Source organism: Chelmon rostratus, chromosome 12 (genome assembly GCF_017976325.1).
Source record: "Chelmon rostratus isolate fCheRos1 chromosome 12, fCheRos1.pri, whole genome shotgun sequence".
In the NCBI taxonomy this organism is placed as follows: domain Eukaryota; kingdom Metazoa; phylum Chordata; class Actinopteri; order Chaetodontiformes; family Chaetodontidae; genus Chelmon; species Chelmon rostratus.
The window spans coordinates 20,621,559-20,639,168 of NC_055669.1; the positions used below are offsets into that span (position 1 = coordinate 20,621,559).

The following is a 17,610-nucleotide window of genomic DNA, read 5'->3' on the forward strand; positions in this document are numbered from 1 at the left end:
GGACTTTTCCCACGCTAGCCTGTCCTCGGGAGTCACAATGATCATATTACTTTCCACTTTAATACGATGATTGCAGGTTTCACTTTTGGGGAAAAAACACGTCTTGTAAAGACGGTTCTGTATTTTAGCCATCATGCTGAAATGAGTGAAATTTGGGGCCAAATGACCGCTGCAGACTTTGCCATCCAGAATGCCATAATGCACCAATAAATGTACCAAATTACCTCAGCAGAAAAACCTCAAAAGCACTGAGTGACAGCCCCGATTTCTGGAAGGATGAAGCTATTTTAATTCATAAGACTGTGCTTCAGTCCTGACTCAATTTAAAAGTAGCAGAATCCAAACTTCCACCTTGATTATTCCAGTCAGTAAATAACGGCTGTAAAATAAATTTTCCTCGTTTTGAGCTCATACCAGAGCAGACGCCTGAGGCTGAGGAGCATTTTGGCTACAAATAACTGAAAATTATATTAGCCAAATTATATTAGCAGAAATGTCAAGTGTAATTAAAACACATGGTTAGCTCACACAGTGTACTTTGTTCTTGTTCGACGAAAAAACAAACAGCCAATACAAAACGTTGGCGTCAAAACTGATGGAAGAACTGACACACAAAACGCTTCAAACTGTGAATATTTGAGGGTGCATCATTGAAGGGGGAGACACAGGAAAAGACTGCTATCAAAACCACATTTTTTCATTTTTATTTTTTCAATGCTTAATACCATGGGACAGGATTTTAAGAATGGAGACCTTATTTCAGTCAATATTTGCCTCAGAAGGAATATATGATTTGTATAATAATAATAATAATAATAATAATAATATAAAGTCTGCATTGTGAGGAAAAGGAAAGGACAGAAATGTACAAGGAGGAGGCACCTATATCCCCAGCTGGACCTGAACATTCCAAGACAAGAAGTAGAAATTACAAACTGAACAAATTGACTTCAGAGGCAATCCAGCAACAGGTAGCAAGGTCTTTTTGATGGAACTTCTTTCCTTTTTATGTTTAAAAGGATTTAAAACAACATTTACATGACACCTAACATTCCATTCAACTCCTATTAAAAACAGCAGAGAGAGAGAGAGAGAGAGAGAGAGAGAGAGAGAGAGAGAGAGAGAGAGAGAGAGAGAGAGAGAGAGAGACTAATCTTTTGACTGCCTCTTGCCCATGGTTCACTCTGGGTGCATCTTCCATGTTGACTGATAGTTTACACCTTTCATTGTCCCGGCACATTACCTCCATAATTCAGCCATCAAAAAACAGGAAACAAAAAAGGGAGCAATCACTTTTTTGTCGCCATTCTTTTCTCAGCTCTCTGTGTGTACTAACCGTGTGAGATTGTAAAAAGGCGACGCCTTCGAATGATGCTGTACAGATGTGTTCACTGTAGGCCACACTACCAATGATATGGCAAAGTCAACAGAAAGACTTCTCGGTTTTTCCAGGCCTGTTTCATTCCGGAGCCGGGGCGGGGGATACGGCTGGCATGCATCTCCCAGTCTACAAGATGAACTTCCCTAGGAAGAATCCGATGAAGATGGCTGCTATGACGACGAGGAGGGAGGGCAGGGAGGCGGTGCTGGCTTCTCGGCCGAGGAGGCTAGTCGAGTTTGTTGTCACGTGGTCTGAGCGGGGTACCTTTCTCATTCTAATACCTTCGTCCTGTGACAGAGGAAGAGGAGGACGTGTCATTTCAGAGCAGAGCAGGAAACAGTCAACAGATCAGCACAACATCGGACAACTGAGTCAAAAACCACAACCAAGATCCCCTGAAACCAAAACCTCTCTGAAGACCACAATGTGTCATTTTCACATTGGACTCTCAGATCCACATCCCGGTACTGTCTGCCCCATCTGTCCAAATTCCAACAGAATTCACCCAATCAAGTTTAAAATCTTTTAAGTGGGTATCTAACACCCCCCCCCACCTCATCCTTCTTGCCTGTAGCTGATCACAGAAAAAAGAAATTCCTCATCGATGTCATCATCACACATGTATCTGGCGTAGACCATTAACTGAGGGATTCCAGATACATCTTCTGTTTCATGTCACTGCAGAGCAAATCCTTTGCATTCCAACATTTTCCCTACAACTGATTTATTTTAACGTCTTCTGACATATGTTGTAGGATTTTGGCAACTGTGTCATTGGAGAGAAGTCCACTTTTACATTTACGCATGGTTTAATCAGCTCTTCTCCAACAGAATGAGGCTTCTTTGCCTTGGCAATGTTGCACCTCCAGTGCAGCTGTTCCTTCTGAATGCCAGGTGGATGCGGAAAAAAAAAAAAAAATCATACAGCTGCCATACATTCATGTATCCACCTTTACTCTGCTCATATTTTTTCATTAGCAAGGGAACATTAGTGAAAGACCTGACTACGGTTACCTTTTAGTGAGCTGGCTTACTAACTAAATTTACACTCATGTGAGCATTAAGATTTATCTTAGTTAAATAAAAGCATCTAAACTACTCTTCAGCTGTCAACCTGCAGGTGTCAGGTCAATCTATTGCTCTTAAAGCTTTAATTACTTCACAACCCACACAACAGGCTTGACAAAACCCCATGAAACACAATCGCCTTTATGTTTTACACGATATGACAGGACTTTGGCTTGGTTGTCGGCGGCCTAAATCTGAATGACATCAACACGAGCATCATTAATTTCCCACTCAGGTGGTCGAGGGCGACCCGTCCTCAAGAGTCCATTTGCACACAGTAATAACATGCTATGCATACCCCCTTTCTAGATAAAGAATATATGTTAATGCCAGGTATACTGTGAATACACACAGAATCACAATGCTTATGAAGGACTGGCCAGACCTCACCTGGAGGTCTAGCTTGCATTGTGATTGGATTGCAATCAGGTATAAAAGCAGTCTGTGCAGTTTGGTCACACCTGGCTAACATGTGAAAGGTCACCAAACTCAACCTCCATAGACTCTACACACCCCATAGGTTGAACCCCAAGAGTTTTCATCAGATTTAGAGCAGATTCACTCCAAGTTGATCATTTTCTCTATGGACATCTTGCTCTACAACATGGTCCACCCATTCACCTTTATTTTAGTTTTATCCTGTGTAAAATGCATCTGATTTGAAAAACATGTTGCATCATGATATGAATGTCATTCATCAACACATCCAACCTTTAATTGCCGGTTCTCCTCGGTCAGCTTGTTGATCTCAGCTTGCTGCCTCTTGCACTTCTCCAGCACTTTCTTCAACTCTGTATCGTCCAGTGAGGCAGACACAGGCACCGAGGCCGCTGATGCGTCGCCCTTCACAGAGTTCATCACCGGGGCTGCTTTGGTCGCCTCCACGTCATTCTGCCCGACAAGCAGAGGGAGAGAACCACTGAAGTGAAATCCAGCACGCCCTGAGCTAAGTAGGGAGGTTAGCCTCTAGACGGGAGCCCGTGCCAAAGAAAGGCTGCCTTGTCCGAGGCCCACAAGCTAACAGCACCAGATCAAAGAGACCAGGGAGGAAATGCGTCCCTCCAGAAGTCATGTTTGATGTGGCTTTGTTTTGTGGGACAGACAACATGACGGCATGGGGAAATGAAGGGCCTTGTAATGGAAATACAACTACTGTATTGTAGTTGAAGGTTGACAATACACAGACAGGACATGTTATTTTCCCTTGTGCCATAATTAAGGGTAAGAATTTACAGTATATGGAAGCCCATCAAGGCCCAGGTCATTTTTAACCAAATTATACTGAATATGTGCGACAGCAAACATCAGGCTGTCCCATCATAAATCAACAGGAACTTAAGACAGTCACATTATTCTTCTGACAAATGAAGCAAAAGTGCTAAATGCTGCCACAAACATGAGCAGCCATGCAAGAAATATTTCACTTAGTTCCTACCTTATTTCAATTGAAACTGAGAACTATCTGGACAGAGAGGAGGTAAACGAGATTCTAATCTGACCAGATATTTGGCGATGTTTCAGTTCTAGTGAAAGAACGGAAAACCCTGCACACTGTCAGTCAGTTGTCAGTTCTCAGACCTAAATCAGGTAAAAGAAGTGTGGTGATTTTCTGGTTCTGTGGTGTACGAGAACTTGGTAGTAATTGTTACCAGCTTTGAGTACTTGACAGCTTTCATAGTTTTTTTAATGCTTGCTGCTACACACATATTATGATAGTACTAAAAACACATCAAGGTTTGTAGCCAGCTCTTTTTACACACTACAGCAATGCTGATCCTAAACATACATTTCCGCATTATAACATTACACTTCACACTACACCTTCTTCCTAGTTAACATGTTGCAACATTACATACAAGATGCTCATGCCAAAGCAGACAGCAGATACCGTACTGACTCAGCAGTCCACATATCCACACTGTGGCTTCTTAGCGTAAGCTAAATCTGGCCCTGGTGGCGTTTTCTCCTGAACCGTGAGGGCCTGCTGAGCTGTCCAGCTTATCTAAATCCTGATTACACTGAGGCTCATTAATACAGGCTCCCAGTGTTCACAGTCACCAGTTTATTGAGTACAAACTAATGCAATCCATTATAGCAGCCCTGTGATAAATACTATCCTTGTACAGATTATAATGTTCAGGTTTATGTCGTCACTCTCTGTAGTCGTCTTTCATGCTGAGTTAATGAAGTTGGCGTGATCATGTATGACTGCGAGGGCTGACTAAACATGTGAAACACAATGTAATGCAGTCCAATACAACACCACTACTATATTTATACTGCGAGCCAAGTTGAGGTCTCGAGCTATCGTGTTAGCACACTACAATGTTTGACACTTGACCTTAAACTAGTGGTTGGAGCAACCAACTAAGTAAACCCTGTATCGTTCAAACTGTTCCTGACAGGGCTCTTCTCTCTCTCCTGTTTCACAGCGGAGCACTCTGCCTTGATTTAGGCGGCACAGGTGACGTTGGCCGTGAAAATGCAAAATGCAGTGCAAATGGCAGCAACTGGTTGGTGTCCTTTGGCTCCTCAATAATCAGATGCAGGCAAAGTATTCATGCACCCCACAACAGAACATTTACAGGTGATATTTTTACGCTGAAGAATGTTAATGTCACTTTTTACATTTTTGAAATTTTATTTACTTTAGCTGGTATGTGTGGTGTCACCATGAAACATATTGTTGCTTGTACCATGCTTTTAATTTATTGTTTGCTGCATCATGTTTTATGGCCACCAGGTTGGAGTGGTTCAACGGGGGCACACAGTGTAAGATCAAGTGGCAAACTTCAGTATACTCTAGTTGGAATTAAAAGTCCATCAAACTCTTTTTGAGGTTTCTGTTGTTCCACTCCGCATTTTCGAACTGTAACGTAATTCCTGTTGCTGCCAACTGCCTCCGTTGACCTGTGAAGCATCTAGACTGCTACGTGCCACCTCCTACACAACTGGACTTAACAAATTATTAGTTCACCTAACAGGAAAGAATTTTATGAAAGTAATCCTTCAGTTCAGCCCGGAAAAATGACATTTTCAGTATTTTAGGTTTGGGGTGGGAAGACAACAGGTGATAATTCATTGAATTGAAGGAATAAGCAAGAGAATTGCACATTAGAGTCAAGAAAAAAAACTAAAAAAAAAAGCTAAAGCTTTTCATAGTTTTGCACCTGAGACAGTGTGCATTGGCCAGTTTTTCCACTGAAGCTGCAATCTCCACTTATTTGATATTATAGTGGTGGATTTTTTCCAAAGTTTTTGCTTTTATGGAAAGCTGTGCAATTCTGAAATCGTTCAAATTTGAGGATTCAACACAGGTCCTTGAGTAACAAAAATCATACTTAAGGTTTTGATTTAAATTATTGGAAATAAGCTAGTTTTAATGTGCAGCAGTGCCTCTTACCACTTTATCGTTTTCAGAAGGCAGTTCGAAGACACATCTCAGCTTGGAATCCATGAGATCATCGGGTTTTGCATCTTTCCACTGGTGGAGATGAAAAATGGGCATGTTATTCATCAACTCAAACTGCTAGCAGCTGGATTCTATCCACACACACTTCAGCCCACTTCATACTATTCACATGCAATGCAGCCTTGAATCTATGGACATTACATCAACATAAAACATGCAAAGCTTCATTTAGAAAACAGTTAGGCCCTGTCTCATTTTCCTTCACAACATAGCCACAAACTGTCAAGTGTACATTTTTCCACTGGTTTTAGGTCTGTATTTTTAGAATGACAAAATTCCATAAAGTTAGCTTCTTAGCTCTGGTTTTGTGATTTCATACACTCAATGACAAAAGTGCACATGATGAAAAGTGCTCATAGAAGACAGTAAAAGAAGTAGTCATGTGATTTAAAATAAATCGCAAATATATCGCACAGAATTCCAAAGAAGCTGAGTAATGCATGGAACCAATCTGTCTGATAAAACAGTAACCTTATCATATTCCAGTTTACTTTTCAGAACCCGGCAGACCTCTGTTCCACTCGCTTCCTGAATTTTGCTCATCATTCAACCCAGCCCGTTCATGAGCACCACGATGGGGCATGTGCATGTTTTACTGGCTGACTTAGCCTTTGCTGTCCTCTGGTGGACAGCTGGAGAATGAATCTCAATTTGTTTGACATTTTTGCACTAATGGTCTTGTTCAAGAGCAGAGAGTTTTGTATGGCATGTAAGTCTGCAGAATGTCATCACTATTAATAACATACTCATAGGACTCATTAATTAACAACAGAAAACCCATAGTAAGTTGTATTTCTCTTAAATATTTTAAAATTGACAGATTTAAGAAAACACACACACACACACACAAAAGCCCTATTGAAATTGTATCTTAAAAACAGCATATCCAGTGTAAACAATGTAGTTTAACCATTTATTGTCTTTGTTGTTACAACTCTGAGAGGACCCAGGATACAGATTATTTGTGTTCTGCTCCATTCTGCTGTTTCATCCTGTCCTAGTACCAACCTAGCTTATTGTAAACTGTGGTGAACAGTAACTTCTTGCAGCAGGAGACAAAATATCTTCAGTTTACAAAGGGACTTCTGGAAATCAACTGATTTATCAGCTCTTTAATAATTTCTTCAATCAATAACCTTCTTGTTTGGTTTGTTTACCAAAATTGCAGCCGGTTTGGATTGTTAATTTTGGTGGGGCAAACTCAGTAATACAGTAAATACTGTGGGGGACCTACACAAATAATCCAAACAAAACTGCTTTCTTACACAAGAAAGAATATGAGTTTGTCTTATACAGTGTAACACAGTCATGCAAGTTCTAACTTGTAGCCATCCTTAGTGGATTTGCAAACATTAAAATGGCTAGTGACTCAACAACTGTTATGAAATGAAGAGTAGGTGCTAAAAGTATGTTCTGACATACATGTTTTAAACAACGTCTTTGCCAAAAGCCCTAAAAGCCCTAAAAGCCAATAAATGTCACTCACCATTGAATCCATGTCAGAAACATTTGGCGGGGCAAAAATTGTCTGCACCATGAATTTGTGTTTACTTTTCTCGTTGGGGTCATAGTCAAAGGGCTGTAGCATGACTGTAAATCAAAGAACAGAATGAACAATGTTAAAACATGCAAAGAAAACTGATTACCTAAATATTCAGCATGCTTAACCCAAAACATCCATTCCCAGTGAAACACACCACCTCTTAATATGATTTACCTCAATTTAATACAACTACATAATCTATTTATAGTTGTTTATATTTAATGTGGAATTCTCAAGTCAGTACATTTGACCCACACTGAATCTGATTGAAATGTTATCCTTTTCTTTCATTGTTTGATTATTCCATCTCCTATGCAATTTCAAGAGGATGTTGTTGATCTTCTAAATTAAATTCAGTGAATGTCGCTACAGTCACTACAGTCGCTGGAGAACAGAAAACCTAATTTTGCCATCAGCTCCAATTTATATGTCTACAGAGGTTGCTTTCATGATCATTCCACTAATATTCCTGCTTTCATGCTATAGTTCACATGGAACATTTCCATTTCACCTTAATCAAATATTTCTATTATGACAGTACTGTCACGACAATGTTAATTTTGTTAACTAAAACTCTGACTTCCAAGAGATGACACCAGCATCATTAAACACTAACGGTGACTAAATCAAAATTCAATATTGTTCAGGAAACAAGATGAGACTAAAACGTCAGGCAAAAAATAAAAACTTTACCAAAATCTCGATTTTTTTATTGACAAAAAGACAAAATATTATATTTTTTTCCCCAATGCAGTAGTTCCATTTCCTGTGCTGAGTGCAACATATCAGGACTACACTGGCAACACACAATGTGCACACACACACATAGCGGCTGCAGGACATTGTAACCTGCAGCTTTGGCGGCGTGTCCTGTAATGTTGACTCGAGTCGACTTTATCAGCAGCCAATGAGCTGAATCAACATGCTGAGATTCGAATTTAGGTACTCACGTAACTAAAATGTCCTTCAATAATACAACCAACATTTTGAGTATTCATAATTAACCGTAATTATGTTTATTAGAAAGACATACAATCACAATAACCTAGCCAGACAACACTGTTTACCTGGGCTTCACCTTGCTCACCTTACTGCCTTTATTGCATCATGGCTGGATTACTGCTGTTCATTTAAAGGTAGCCAGTGACCCTCCAAACATTAAGTGTTTCATTCATTTTAAGGATATTTACAAAAATCTCCTGTCGAGTCTATTTTAAGACTTTAAGGTATCCTCTTCTGCAGTCTCTCTCCTTTGTGGAAATGAGACTCATCTCTTTGTAAGATGCATTATGCAGCATATGCTTCCTCGGCCTTGGGTTACAGAAACTAATATTTGTTAAAGCAAAAATACTGGATGCCAGTACTCACTTATTTAACCAACCAAGTGAATATTAGGCAATTGTAAACAAAAAAAAAAATGTGAGCAAGTTATTACATTTGGCCACTGAAGTGTCCACTGATGGTGCACAGTAGTGGTTACAGCCCGACTCTACAAGTGGCATACAGGGCAGTTTCAGTTCACATCCAATATGAACACTGTAACACATAGGCCACAAGTGGAGTGTGAACCATTGTGTGTAAATTGTGTGACTTGTGTGGTAAAACTGCTTCCACATATCACAGACAGTTAATGAAAAATAAAAATAAATAAATAAAAACTTACCGGAGATAATGACCGTTGCTCCGGCATCAATGACACCGCTGTTTGGCCGTACACAGTACCTACGCGGTGCAGTCGTCTTCACTTTGAAACATACTTTTCTGTCAGAGGGGTTCTTCAGTTTGAGGTTGGTGGTGACTACATCTGTGAAAGGACCTGATGGACACATAATGACAAACACGAATACATTATTATTTTTTAATTTTGGAGTACATTCTGCTAGACACACCTTCACAACATAATAGCAAATGGAAAATAAAAGCAACAAAAAAAAAATATTCTTAGAGCCATATTTCTCTAAAAGAAAGATACAAAGCAGTACACTCAACTTCTTCTATTAACATGTTTTTGCTACAATTAAGAGGAAGCACATCGTGTGCAAGACGCATGAAAACAGAGATGGAGGAGAAACCAAAATTAAATTATCTGCAGCTGCATGACACTGCAAAGAAGACACATTGTGTGTGTGAACTGGAATAATTTAGAATACCAGACCTTTAAAAAGGTACATACTGCACGTTGCATGTTTACTGTGAAACTGCAAAAAGCACAGCAAATTCAATATTTCAAGTTACACCTCACCTGTGAGAGACACAAGGCTGCAGTGTTTTGGTACTTAAGTTAAAAAATAACTTTAAAAAGATTATCTGAAAAATACTTCAGGCTACAACTGAATTAGGTCTACATGATTAAGGCAATTAACTGGATAGTGACGTACTTAGCTAGATGAAGAAACAACAGACAGTACAGCCCTGATATATTTAGTTAAGTGCTACATCTATACATGTGACTCACAATATATCTTCTAATACATAAATTGTGCTAATGCCTATGATTTGCTTGGTTGAACTGTTACTGAAGACTTTTTAGCTACTCATTTGTAACACACATTGTGCATAACTTAAAGTGGGAACAGAACAGAACAGAAATCCCCTAGAATCTCCAAATGGTATTATTGTTGGTGGTGCTATCACAAAGACAACCGGAACACTTTCCGTTTTCCTTAGAACAGAGTCCTACTACCAACAACACAGCACACACTGCATGTTTCCAAATGTTCACAAAGAAACACTCGACGTCACTTTGTGAATAAAAGAAAAGAAAGACACATGTTCACTGAAGAAATTAAGTGAAATGATCATATTTTCATTTTAAGGAATAACATAGATTAAGTATTGCTCCATGCAAACAAGGTACTATTGCAAGGATTGCTGTCAGGAGTAGGAGAAAACATTAGGAGAAAAACTGTGGGTTTATTCATTCTTTTTACTCTATACTGGTGACATGAAAGCAGATAGAAACAGTGCAAAATTGAATGTATCACCAGTTGTTATTCTATAGGCATTACTTTGTGTTATCAATATTTAATTCATAAAGAAAAAAAACTTATTACCAGTTTGAGAGCACAGTGTTTAAGGAGATGCTGGTCCTCCTTTAAAAGTGTAGCCTAAGAGTGGGCGATTTGGCCAAAAAATAATTTTGCGATTTGTATAATTCCAATCATGAGCAAGTAACGATTATTTTTATAAAATGTCAGAAAATGGTGAAAAGCATCCATCAGCATTTCCTGCCGCATTTCCTTACTGTCATAGAGGAGTGAAGAAACCAGAAAAACCTTCACGATCGATTGTTACAAAATCATCAGATGCCGACCCCAAGTGTGGCCTTTTTTGCAGTATTAAAAATGCATCATAAAATACTTAAACTATACAGCCTTAATGAAGGGGCACTATTACCAACAAATGCAAAAGCTTAGCATGAGACATTTATAAAAAATAGGTTCTCCATAAATTCCCACACTGCTTGCATGTCTCCAGAGATGAGTCAAACCACCTGAATCAATTATCTTTTATTGACAGCTAATTTCATATACAGTAGATGACGTCCCACGTTCATTTTGAAAATTAAGGTCCTCCACTACTCAGGTCATACATCAGGACATCAATAGTTAGCCCTTCATCTTGTGACAGAGCTTGCTTCAAATTAGGTGCTTAACCACAGTCACCACCATCTCGCTTTGCTGAGCCACGTCGAAAACACAACTGGGAGCCAAATCAGAGGTATGCAAAACTCAATTAGCTTGGAAGTCTGGAGGGAGAGAAAAAAACAAAAAAACAAGAACTCCCACGATGAAGGGATAGCTGACATAGGGCGCTGTGGGTGAGGTCTACTGATTTTACCCGCTAACGCTATTTGCCGGTTGTCCATCAAGCATTTATTTAGATGTATCAAATTCAAATGTAAACTTGGGTTTCATTGAATTTATCTCATGCAACCAGGGGTATTTCGAAATTATCAAGCGGCAAACTCCTGATGATAAACAACTTCGCCTTCAGATCCTTTGAGGACCACACCGTTATGAGATCTGTTCCAAAGAAGATTCAACCCTCTGGACTGAAACAGAGCTCTAACAGTGCAAGTTGTAAGGTCATGGCAATCAAAATTGACACGATTTGATTTTGTAATGAGATATGAGGTTACACTCCGGTTGTTTTGTCTTCAACATGCCTTATTCATATTGTAATTAATTCTTAATGCCAAAAATAAGTAATTAAAGAAATTGCTATTTTTGTGCAAAGTTATCAAAGTTTTATCCAGTAACACTGGGGTTCAAATGTGTAAAATGTATTTACTTAATTTCTCATTTAAGCTAATGTTTCAATATTTCAAAATAAACTCTCCCTAAGTAATCATCAGGTGTTTCTCTTGTGGCTTGATCTACAAGACTAGTTTTGAAGAAGTCTCACAGTACATAGTTTTCTTTGGCATCAGCTGATTCACAATAAAATTTTGATTTGCACAAAGTTTGGACTGCTTTGCATTGTTTTGATACATAAAAACGTGGAAAAAATCCAAGAAACAAAAACATTTAAATATTCTTTCCATACTTTTTTTTACAGCTTTGTTGTAGCTCTGGAGTTCAAAGTTACATTCAGCCTTCCTTCACACAAGTGCTCAAAGAGATAAGAAGCAATGCATGACCAGATTGGAGTGACTCCACCCAGCAAAAGCTAACATGTAGAGTTTATGGTGATGACTGAGGTCTTCTTTTCAACACAGGTGTGTCACAAAGGCATTCCTAACCTGATGAAACCTCACGGGCACGGTGTCTGCAGCATTTGATATTTCTTTGTACAATCTCTGCTTCCAAAGCCTTTTTCCTGAATAGTCTTTTAGAAGCAGGTGGCAGAGTGTATTAGATGCTGCCTACTGTGACATTACCTGGTTATTGTGACAAAATTGTTACTGCAATGAAGTTTGATCTATTATCATAAAACTAGCAATGATGTTGATGGACAATTGACGTTCATAAGATTTACTCAGATCAGTAATGGGAGTCCATTTCATGTGCTGAAATAGTGACCTTTCAGATGATTTGGCACAGTTCAAAAGTACATCGCAGGGATGATAATTACAGCCTGTCAACCATTCCTCCTGACAACTGACATGCCTGAAGCCTTTCTGATTTCCTGTACCTGCTGGTGGGACAACAGGAAACAGTCAGTTTTGACTAATGCACAATCCATACAAAATTACCAAGAGTACCTGCACTTTCAATGAGAAAGACTAAGGAGTAAAAGGTCTGTTTTTCTTTATCAAAGCCTCTTCTGTAACACAGACTCAATAACATTTAGACCTAAGACAACTGAGCAATTCCTTTCAAATAAGGGATTTTAAGGATGTCTGAGATACAATGCTACAGTGTGTGTATTTTATACACTGTGAACATGACTAAAAGCAATCCTGAAACAGATAAATCATTGGGAAGCAGTTGTGCGCATCAAATATACACCCACATAGCTTGCATCCATTGCCTAACTCTGAGGCCACCTTTGCTCAAGCAGCGTTAGCACCGTCTCTCTCATCTCTTTGCGTGTATGCTGAGTTAGGGTCCCCCAGGCCAGTCCTACTCTAAAAATACCAGCCAAGGAAAGGAGGGCTGCCCCCTCTAGCTTGTTGGAGGAATCCCAACAGAGGCTCTAAAACAGACCAGCTCTCAGATACATGCAGACCGATTTAGCTCGGCCTCTGTGACGGTAAAGGAGCTGTGGTCATCTTCCTTCTCCTCACATTGCTTCTCAAAGGCAGAATGGAAAACATTTAATTTCTACTACTAAAATACAGAAAACACTGAGAACAAATTTGAGTGATCCTTTCTTTTATAATATAGTGGTTTGGATTTGGGGGGTGGTGGTGGTGATGGCAAACAATTAGACTGGGGCTAAGGTGCAAAAATTAAACTTTTTGCATAAGACTTTGTATTCAGACTCAGGCCTGCATAGACAAGAGGTTAAAAATCAGGGCTATTCAAATTGTACTTGAGCAGATGCAGTCAACATGCTCGTATCCTTCTACTACAGAGAAATACCAACATATTTGCAACTGTTTTGCATTTTGATTTACATGTCTTCCCCATGCTTCAGATTACACGTTTTGTTTTAATATAACAGTGGTTTGATTATCAATTATTCCTTATCAGTATCAACATCACTATGCTAACAACTTTGCAATTTAACCTTGCATCGAATCCAGTGTACGAAGGGTAAAAATTTAATCTGATGACAGAAAATGCAAAGCGTGTGACTGATCAGTAATCAGAGTAATTCTAATTAGAGCAGAATTTCTTAAGCATGTAAATGAGGCCCATGATCAGATTATGATGGACCATGTCTCTGCCATCAGACTAAATATCAGTATCAAGTTACAGTTCAGCTGATGGAGCTTTGGTTTAACTCTTGACCCCTTTTTTTCCCCGAAACGTTTATGTAGCCAAAACAAACTGATTGGACTGACCAGTGCACTCAGACAACTACTTTCCGCCTTTTAACTACTTGACTGAAGAATCTGACTGACCGAATCTGACCGTACTCAGATGCTCATGAGTACGGTCAATGCTACTAACTGTGACATTTTAACTAGCTAGTTTTAAACTTAACTCAGCATGAGTTTTGTTGTCACCTGTAACCCCTTGCAGTTTCCTTGACTGGCATGCCTATAGGCCAGTGCCTCTTGCCGGCTCTATTCACCACCACAAGTCATGCATCTGACTGACTGTCTTGGAACCCATCAGCTATCATCTGACAACGATTTAGCCACTGGGGGCAACAGCCAATGTATCAGGGCTTATGGTGTAGCCAGTGACTATCTCTTCAGTGTGCCAGTCATTGCTTACAGGCCAACTAGCAGCTTCACTTTGAAACTTGACAACAACTCGACATGTTGGCTAATTGTCTGAAACAAAGTATCTGCATATGAATGCAGCTAAATTAAAAAAAAAAAAACACTAATAAAAAGCAAAATTGTTCTGGGTTCTGAGATTGCATTTTGGCCAATGCGTTTCACCTCCTTTGTGTTTCACATGGACCTTTTACCTGCATGCAAGTGTGATTGATAGACTGCGTAGTATTGACCAAAGGAAACCAAAAACCTGTCCTCTGATTACAGATTCTGCATTCAGATACAGATATCTGTTTATAGAGTTTATGCATCTGAGGATGAAGTCATAGGTGGCAGACAAGCTATTCCTAATTCAAACAAAAAGCTGACCATCTTAATGAATGCCAGAGAACAAATAAAGGTTTTGAGGTCAACATGAGGCTTTCTTGCTTCTTGCCCATCTGTGGTATCATCAGGTGTAGGACCTGAAATGTGACAAATCAGTTGCACATAGGACACCTCATCACCAAAACATCTCAGTGACTTTACCACACCCAAAACTATTATGTGTGTCTGGAATTTGAACTAGTGACCTTTCTAACAATCCTGTCAAGTCCAGGCTACAATCAACATCTACTCATACCTAGTCCTAAGTCTCATAGGATCAGCAAGACAATGGGCAGAAAGATTCTTGGTTCCATGACAGTGGTATATTCATCAACAATGAAACAGTGTCTCATTGATAATAATGCCTGCAGCAGCAACCGAGACCAGTAACTAGGACAAATTCAAGAAATGCAGAGGAGAATTCTGGGTCAAAATGAATAATGGTCATAATAAATGGCTCAACTGTTGGAATTATTTTACAATACCATGGCCTTAGCGGACTAGCTTCAGTAACATTTGTACTCACAACAGCACAATACAGTTTCACGGTTAGCTGTTACCTCAAACACTTGTAATGGTCACCTAATAACAAGAGCAAGAGTTGAAATCACACATATGTCAAAATTCAACTACATCTAGGAGTTCCTGAAGCAACGACACAAGGTTAATAGGTGTGCAAAATGCAAAACAAGGCAATTCGTCGTTGGAAAGTAGCTGGATCTCAACTTTTGCATTAGCCACATAGCCTAGCTATCATTAGCCAACGCTTGACTGACACATCACTGGACGTTATCACTGCCGGGCAAGCAATCAGTGGTAGTTAATGTGTGGATTATACTGATTTCTCATGAATGGGGGGTGAAAACAATGCTGTCCGTCTACATATTTTACTGAGCAAATACAACGTTAGCTAACCAGGAGAAACGAACAAACGTGAGCCAAATGTTGCTGAAAATTGTGTCTGTATGTTGTTAACCTTAGTTAGCCAAGTTTGTCATTCCAACTGTCAGTCACTTAAACATCTTGGCATGGCAAAGTGTCTGCCAGATGTGTGTCAGGTTGGACGATACATTTGTCGGTAAAAAAGTTAATTTCCTTCCATTCTACGTCCGGGTTGTGAGCGGTAACCGTTTCAGGGAATAGGCTGAGCCCCAAGGAAACAACAGTTTGGTGTTGCTAATACTACTAGCAACAGCGTAACGTTAGTAGCTCATGTTGCTGCTAAACTCAAGGCACTTTGCAACACGGTGCGTTCTGCGCTTACTTTAATTCCGTTTTACAACCACTGACAGTTGTCCCACATTCTTCCACCTCTTTGCTAGGTGTTGTCAGTTAGCTGCTCATGAATGGCAGGCGGTCAAGATGCACGCCACGCCGGCTATCCACGTCACTACAGTGCGAGGATACAGCGGCCCGTCTTGTCCCTGGCTAACTTAAAATGGCGGTGAATGCTAGCTAGCTTGCTAGCAGCGAAATTCGCTTGAGGGAGTGTGAAATCTTTTCAGTCAGGTAATTCTCCACCACTACTCGCTGGACATTTCACACGCCAAGAAATTCTGATTCACCTACCTTTAAATTTGAGGTCGGAGGGAGGGTCAAGAATGAGAATCTGATCCAACTTTGACATTTTAGCTGAGGGGATGCACTTGATTTCGGTATCGGGGAGTAACTGACAAGTGGAAATCCTGGATCCCCTGCCACCACCGAGTCAAATGCTGACTGAGCTCTGCGAACGAGCATGTGGGTACAAATACTTGAACGCGCGAGCGCACAACCCTGTTGCGCGCCCTCGTGGCTCAGCACCTGATGTGATTATGGGACCGTAAACTAGTTAAACTGCGTGGACATGAAGCGACTTTGAAGGGAAAACATGTTACAAAATGAGACGACTCCTCATTTGACCTTTATCTAAATAACTAAAAGTTACTTGCTCTGTGTTTCAGGTGTAAATACACACCATAAGGCTGTTTTACACATAAGAAAGTGCACTTAGGCTAAAATGTAGCATTTGTTAATTTTCCTCTTTCACTTTCAGTTACTTCCTACACTTTAAAGTCACACGTTATCAGCACATGGTGACTATGCTACATTGGGCAGGGCCTCCCTTAAAACTATTACTTATTTATAACTTTTATAATAAATATAAACCTCAGAATATATGCTGTTCAAAAGGAAATATATCCTTGCAGTAGAATGAATGAAGGAAAGAATGCAGTAGTGGAATTACTGCATTTTATGTGGGATTATAAGCCATCATCAGGACAGGAAGGAAATGCAAAATTTCTGACTGATATCAGCCAATATCATTATTTTTACATTACTAATATGATTATCTTAACACGATTTATCCACTTTCTCTGTGCTTAACTTATTTTTTCCCACTTTCCCACACCATAAGAACAACAGACCGGCTGCCAATTTCAAACAACACATTATCATCAAATCAGCACGTTATTATTTTCATGCTCTTCAGATGGCACACATTTTGGTGAACTCACCAACAGAGATGGTATTTTTAGGAGTAATTAAATATTGGGGTATGAATTAATACAGCCAGAAAGCAAAAAGTCTAAACAGCAGTATGTTTTTCATTTGTGTCATCTTGAGGTCTGACATTAGCCTTTGTTACCATTGTTTGAACAGGTCAGACTGCGGGATCACTATGTCTGTGTCTATGACCGCCATGTCCCAATGCTAAAGCCAGTGCAGAAAGCATCACCACACAGTTCTTGCAACGAGCACTAGAGAGCCTGACTGCAAGACAATTCTGAATTCTGCAGTGAAGTGAAAGAAAAATCTGCTTTTTTTCTCCACAACTTTTTGGTTGGTGATGATGTGAGTATTGACCTTTAAAAGAAGAAAGGCACAGAAAATAAGAATAGTTTGCTCAGTTGAACTATTAATATACAACTTTACTCTCTTAGAGACCACTGACATCTGTA

At 39.6% G+C, this 17,610-nt stretch overlaps 1 protein-coding gene across 1 annotated transcript; it reads right to left on the reverse strand.

Moving 5' to 3' along the window:
- Positions 1–698: 698 nt before the first annotated feature.
- vapal (VAMP (vesicle-associated membrane protein)-associated protein A, like) lies at positions 699–16,393 on the reverse strand. The gene is made up of 6 exons (XM_041949138.1): positions 16,238–16,393; positions 9,128–9,280; positions 7,408–7,511; positions 5,853–5,933; positions 3,161–3,340; positions 699–1,669 (listed from the first exon to the last, which is right to left on the reverse strand). Exons 1-6 carry the CDS (start codon positions 16,293–16,295, stop codon positions 1,508–1,510), a joined length of 738 nt encoding a protein of 245 aa, XP_041805072.1. The 5' UTR covers positions 16,296–16,393; the 3' UTR covers positions 699–1,507.
- Positions 16,394–17,610: the final 1,217 nt, after the last annotated feature.

What these genes read in the sequence shown, in the direction of transcription:
- vapal (XM_041949138.1), bottom strand. Translation starts at nt 16,295, where the DNA reads ATGTCAAAGTTGGATCAGATTCTCATTCTTGACCCTCCCTCCGACCTC. An exon ending in CTCCGACCTCAAATTTAAAG is followed by an intron (nt 9,281 to 16,237) that starts GTAGGTGAATCA and finishes TGTGTCCATCAG; the next exon opens with GTCCTTTCACAGATGTAGTC. An exon ending in CTTCTGAAAACGATAAAGTG is followed by an intron (nt 3,341 to 5,852) that starts GTAAGAGGCACT and finishes CTTGTCGGGCAG; the next exon opens with AATGACGTGGAGGCGACCAA.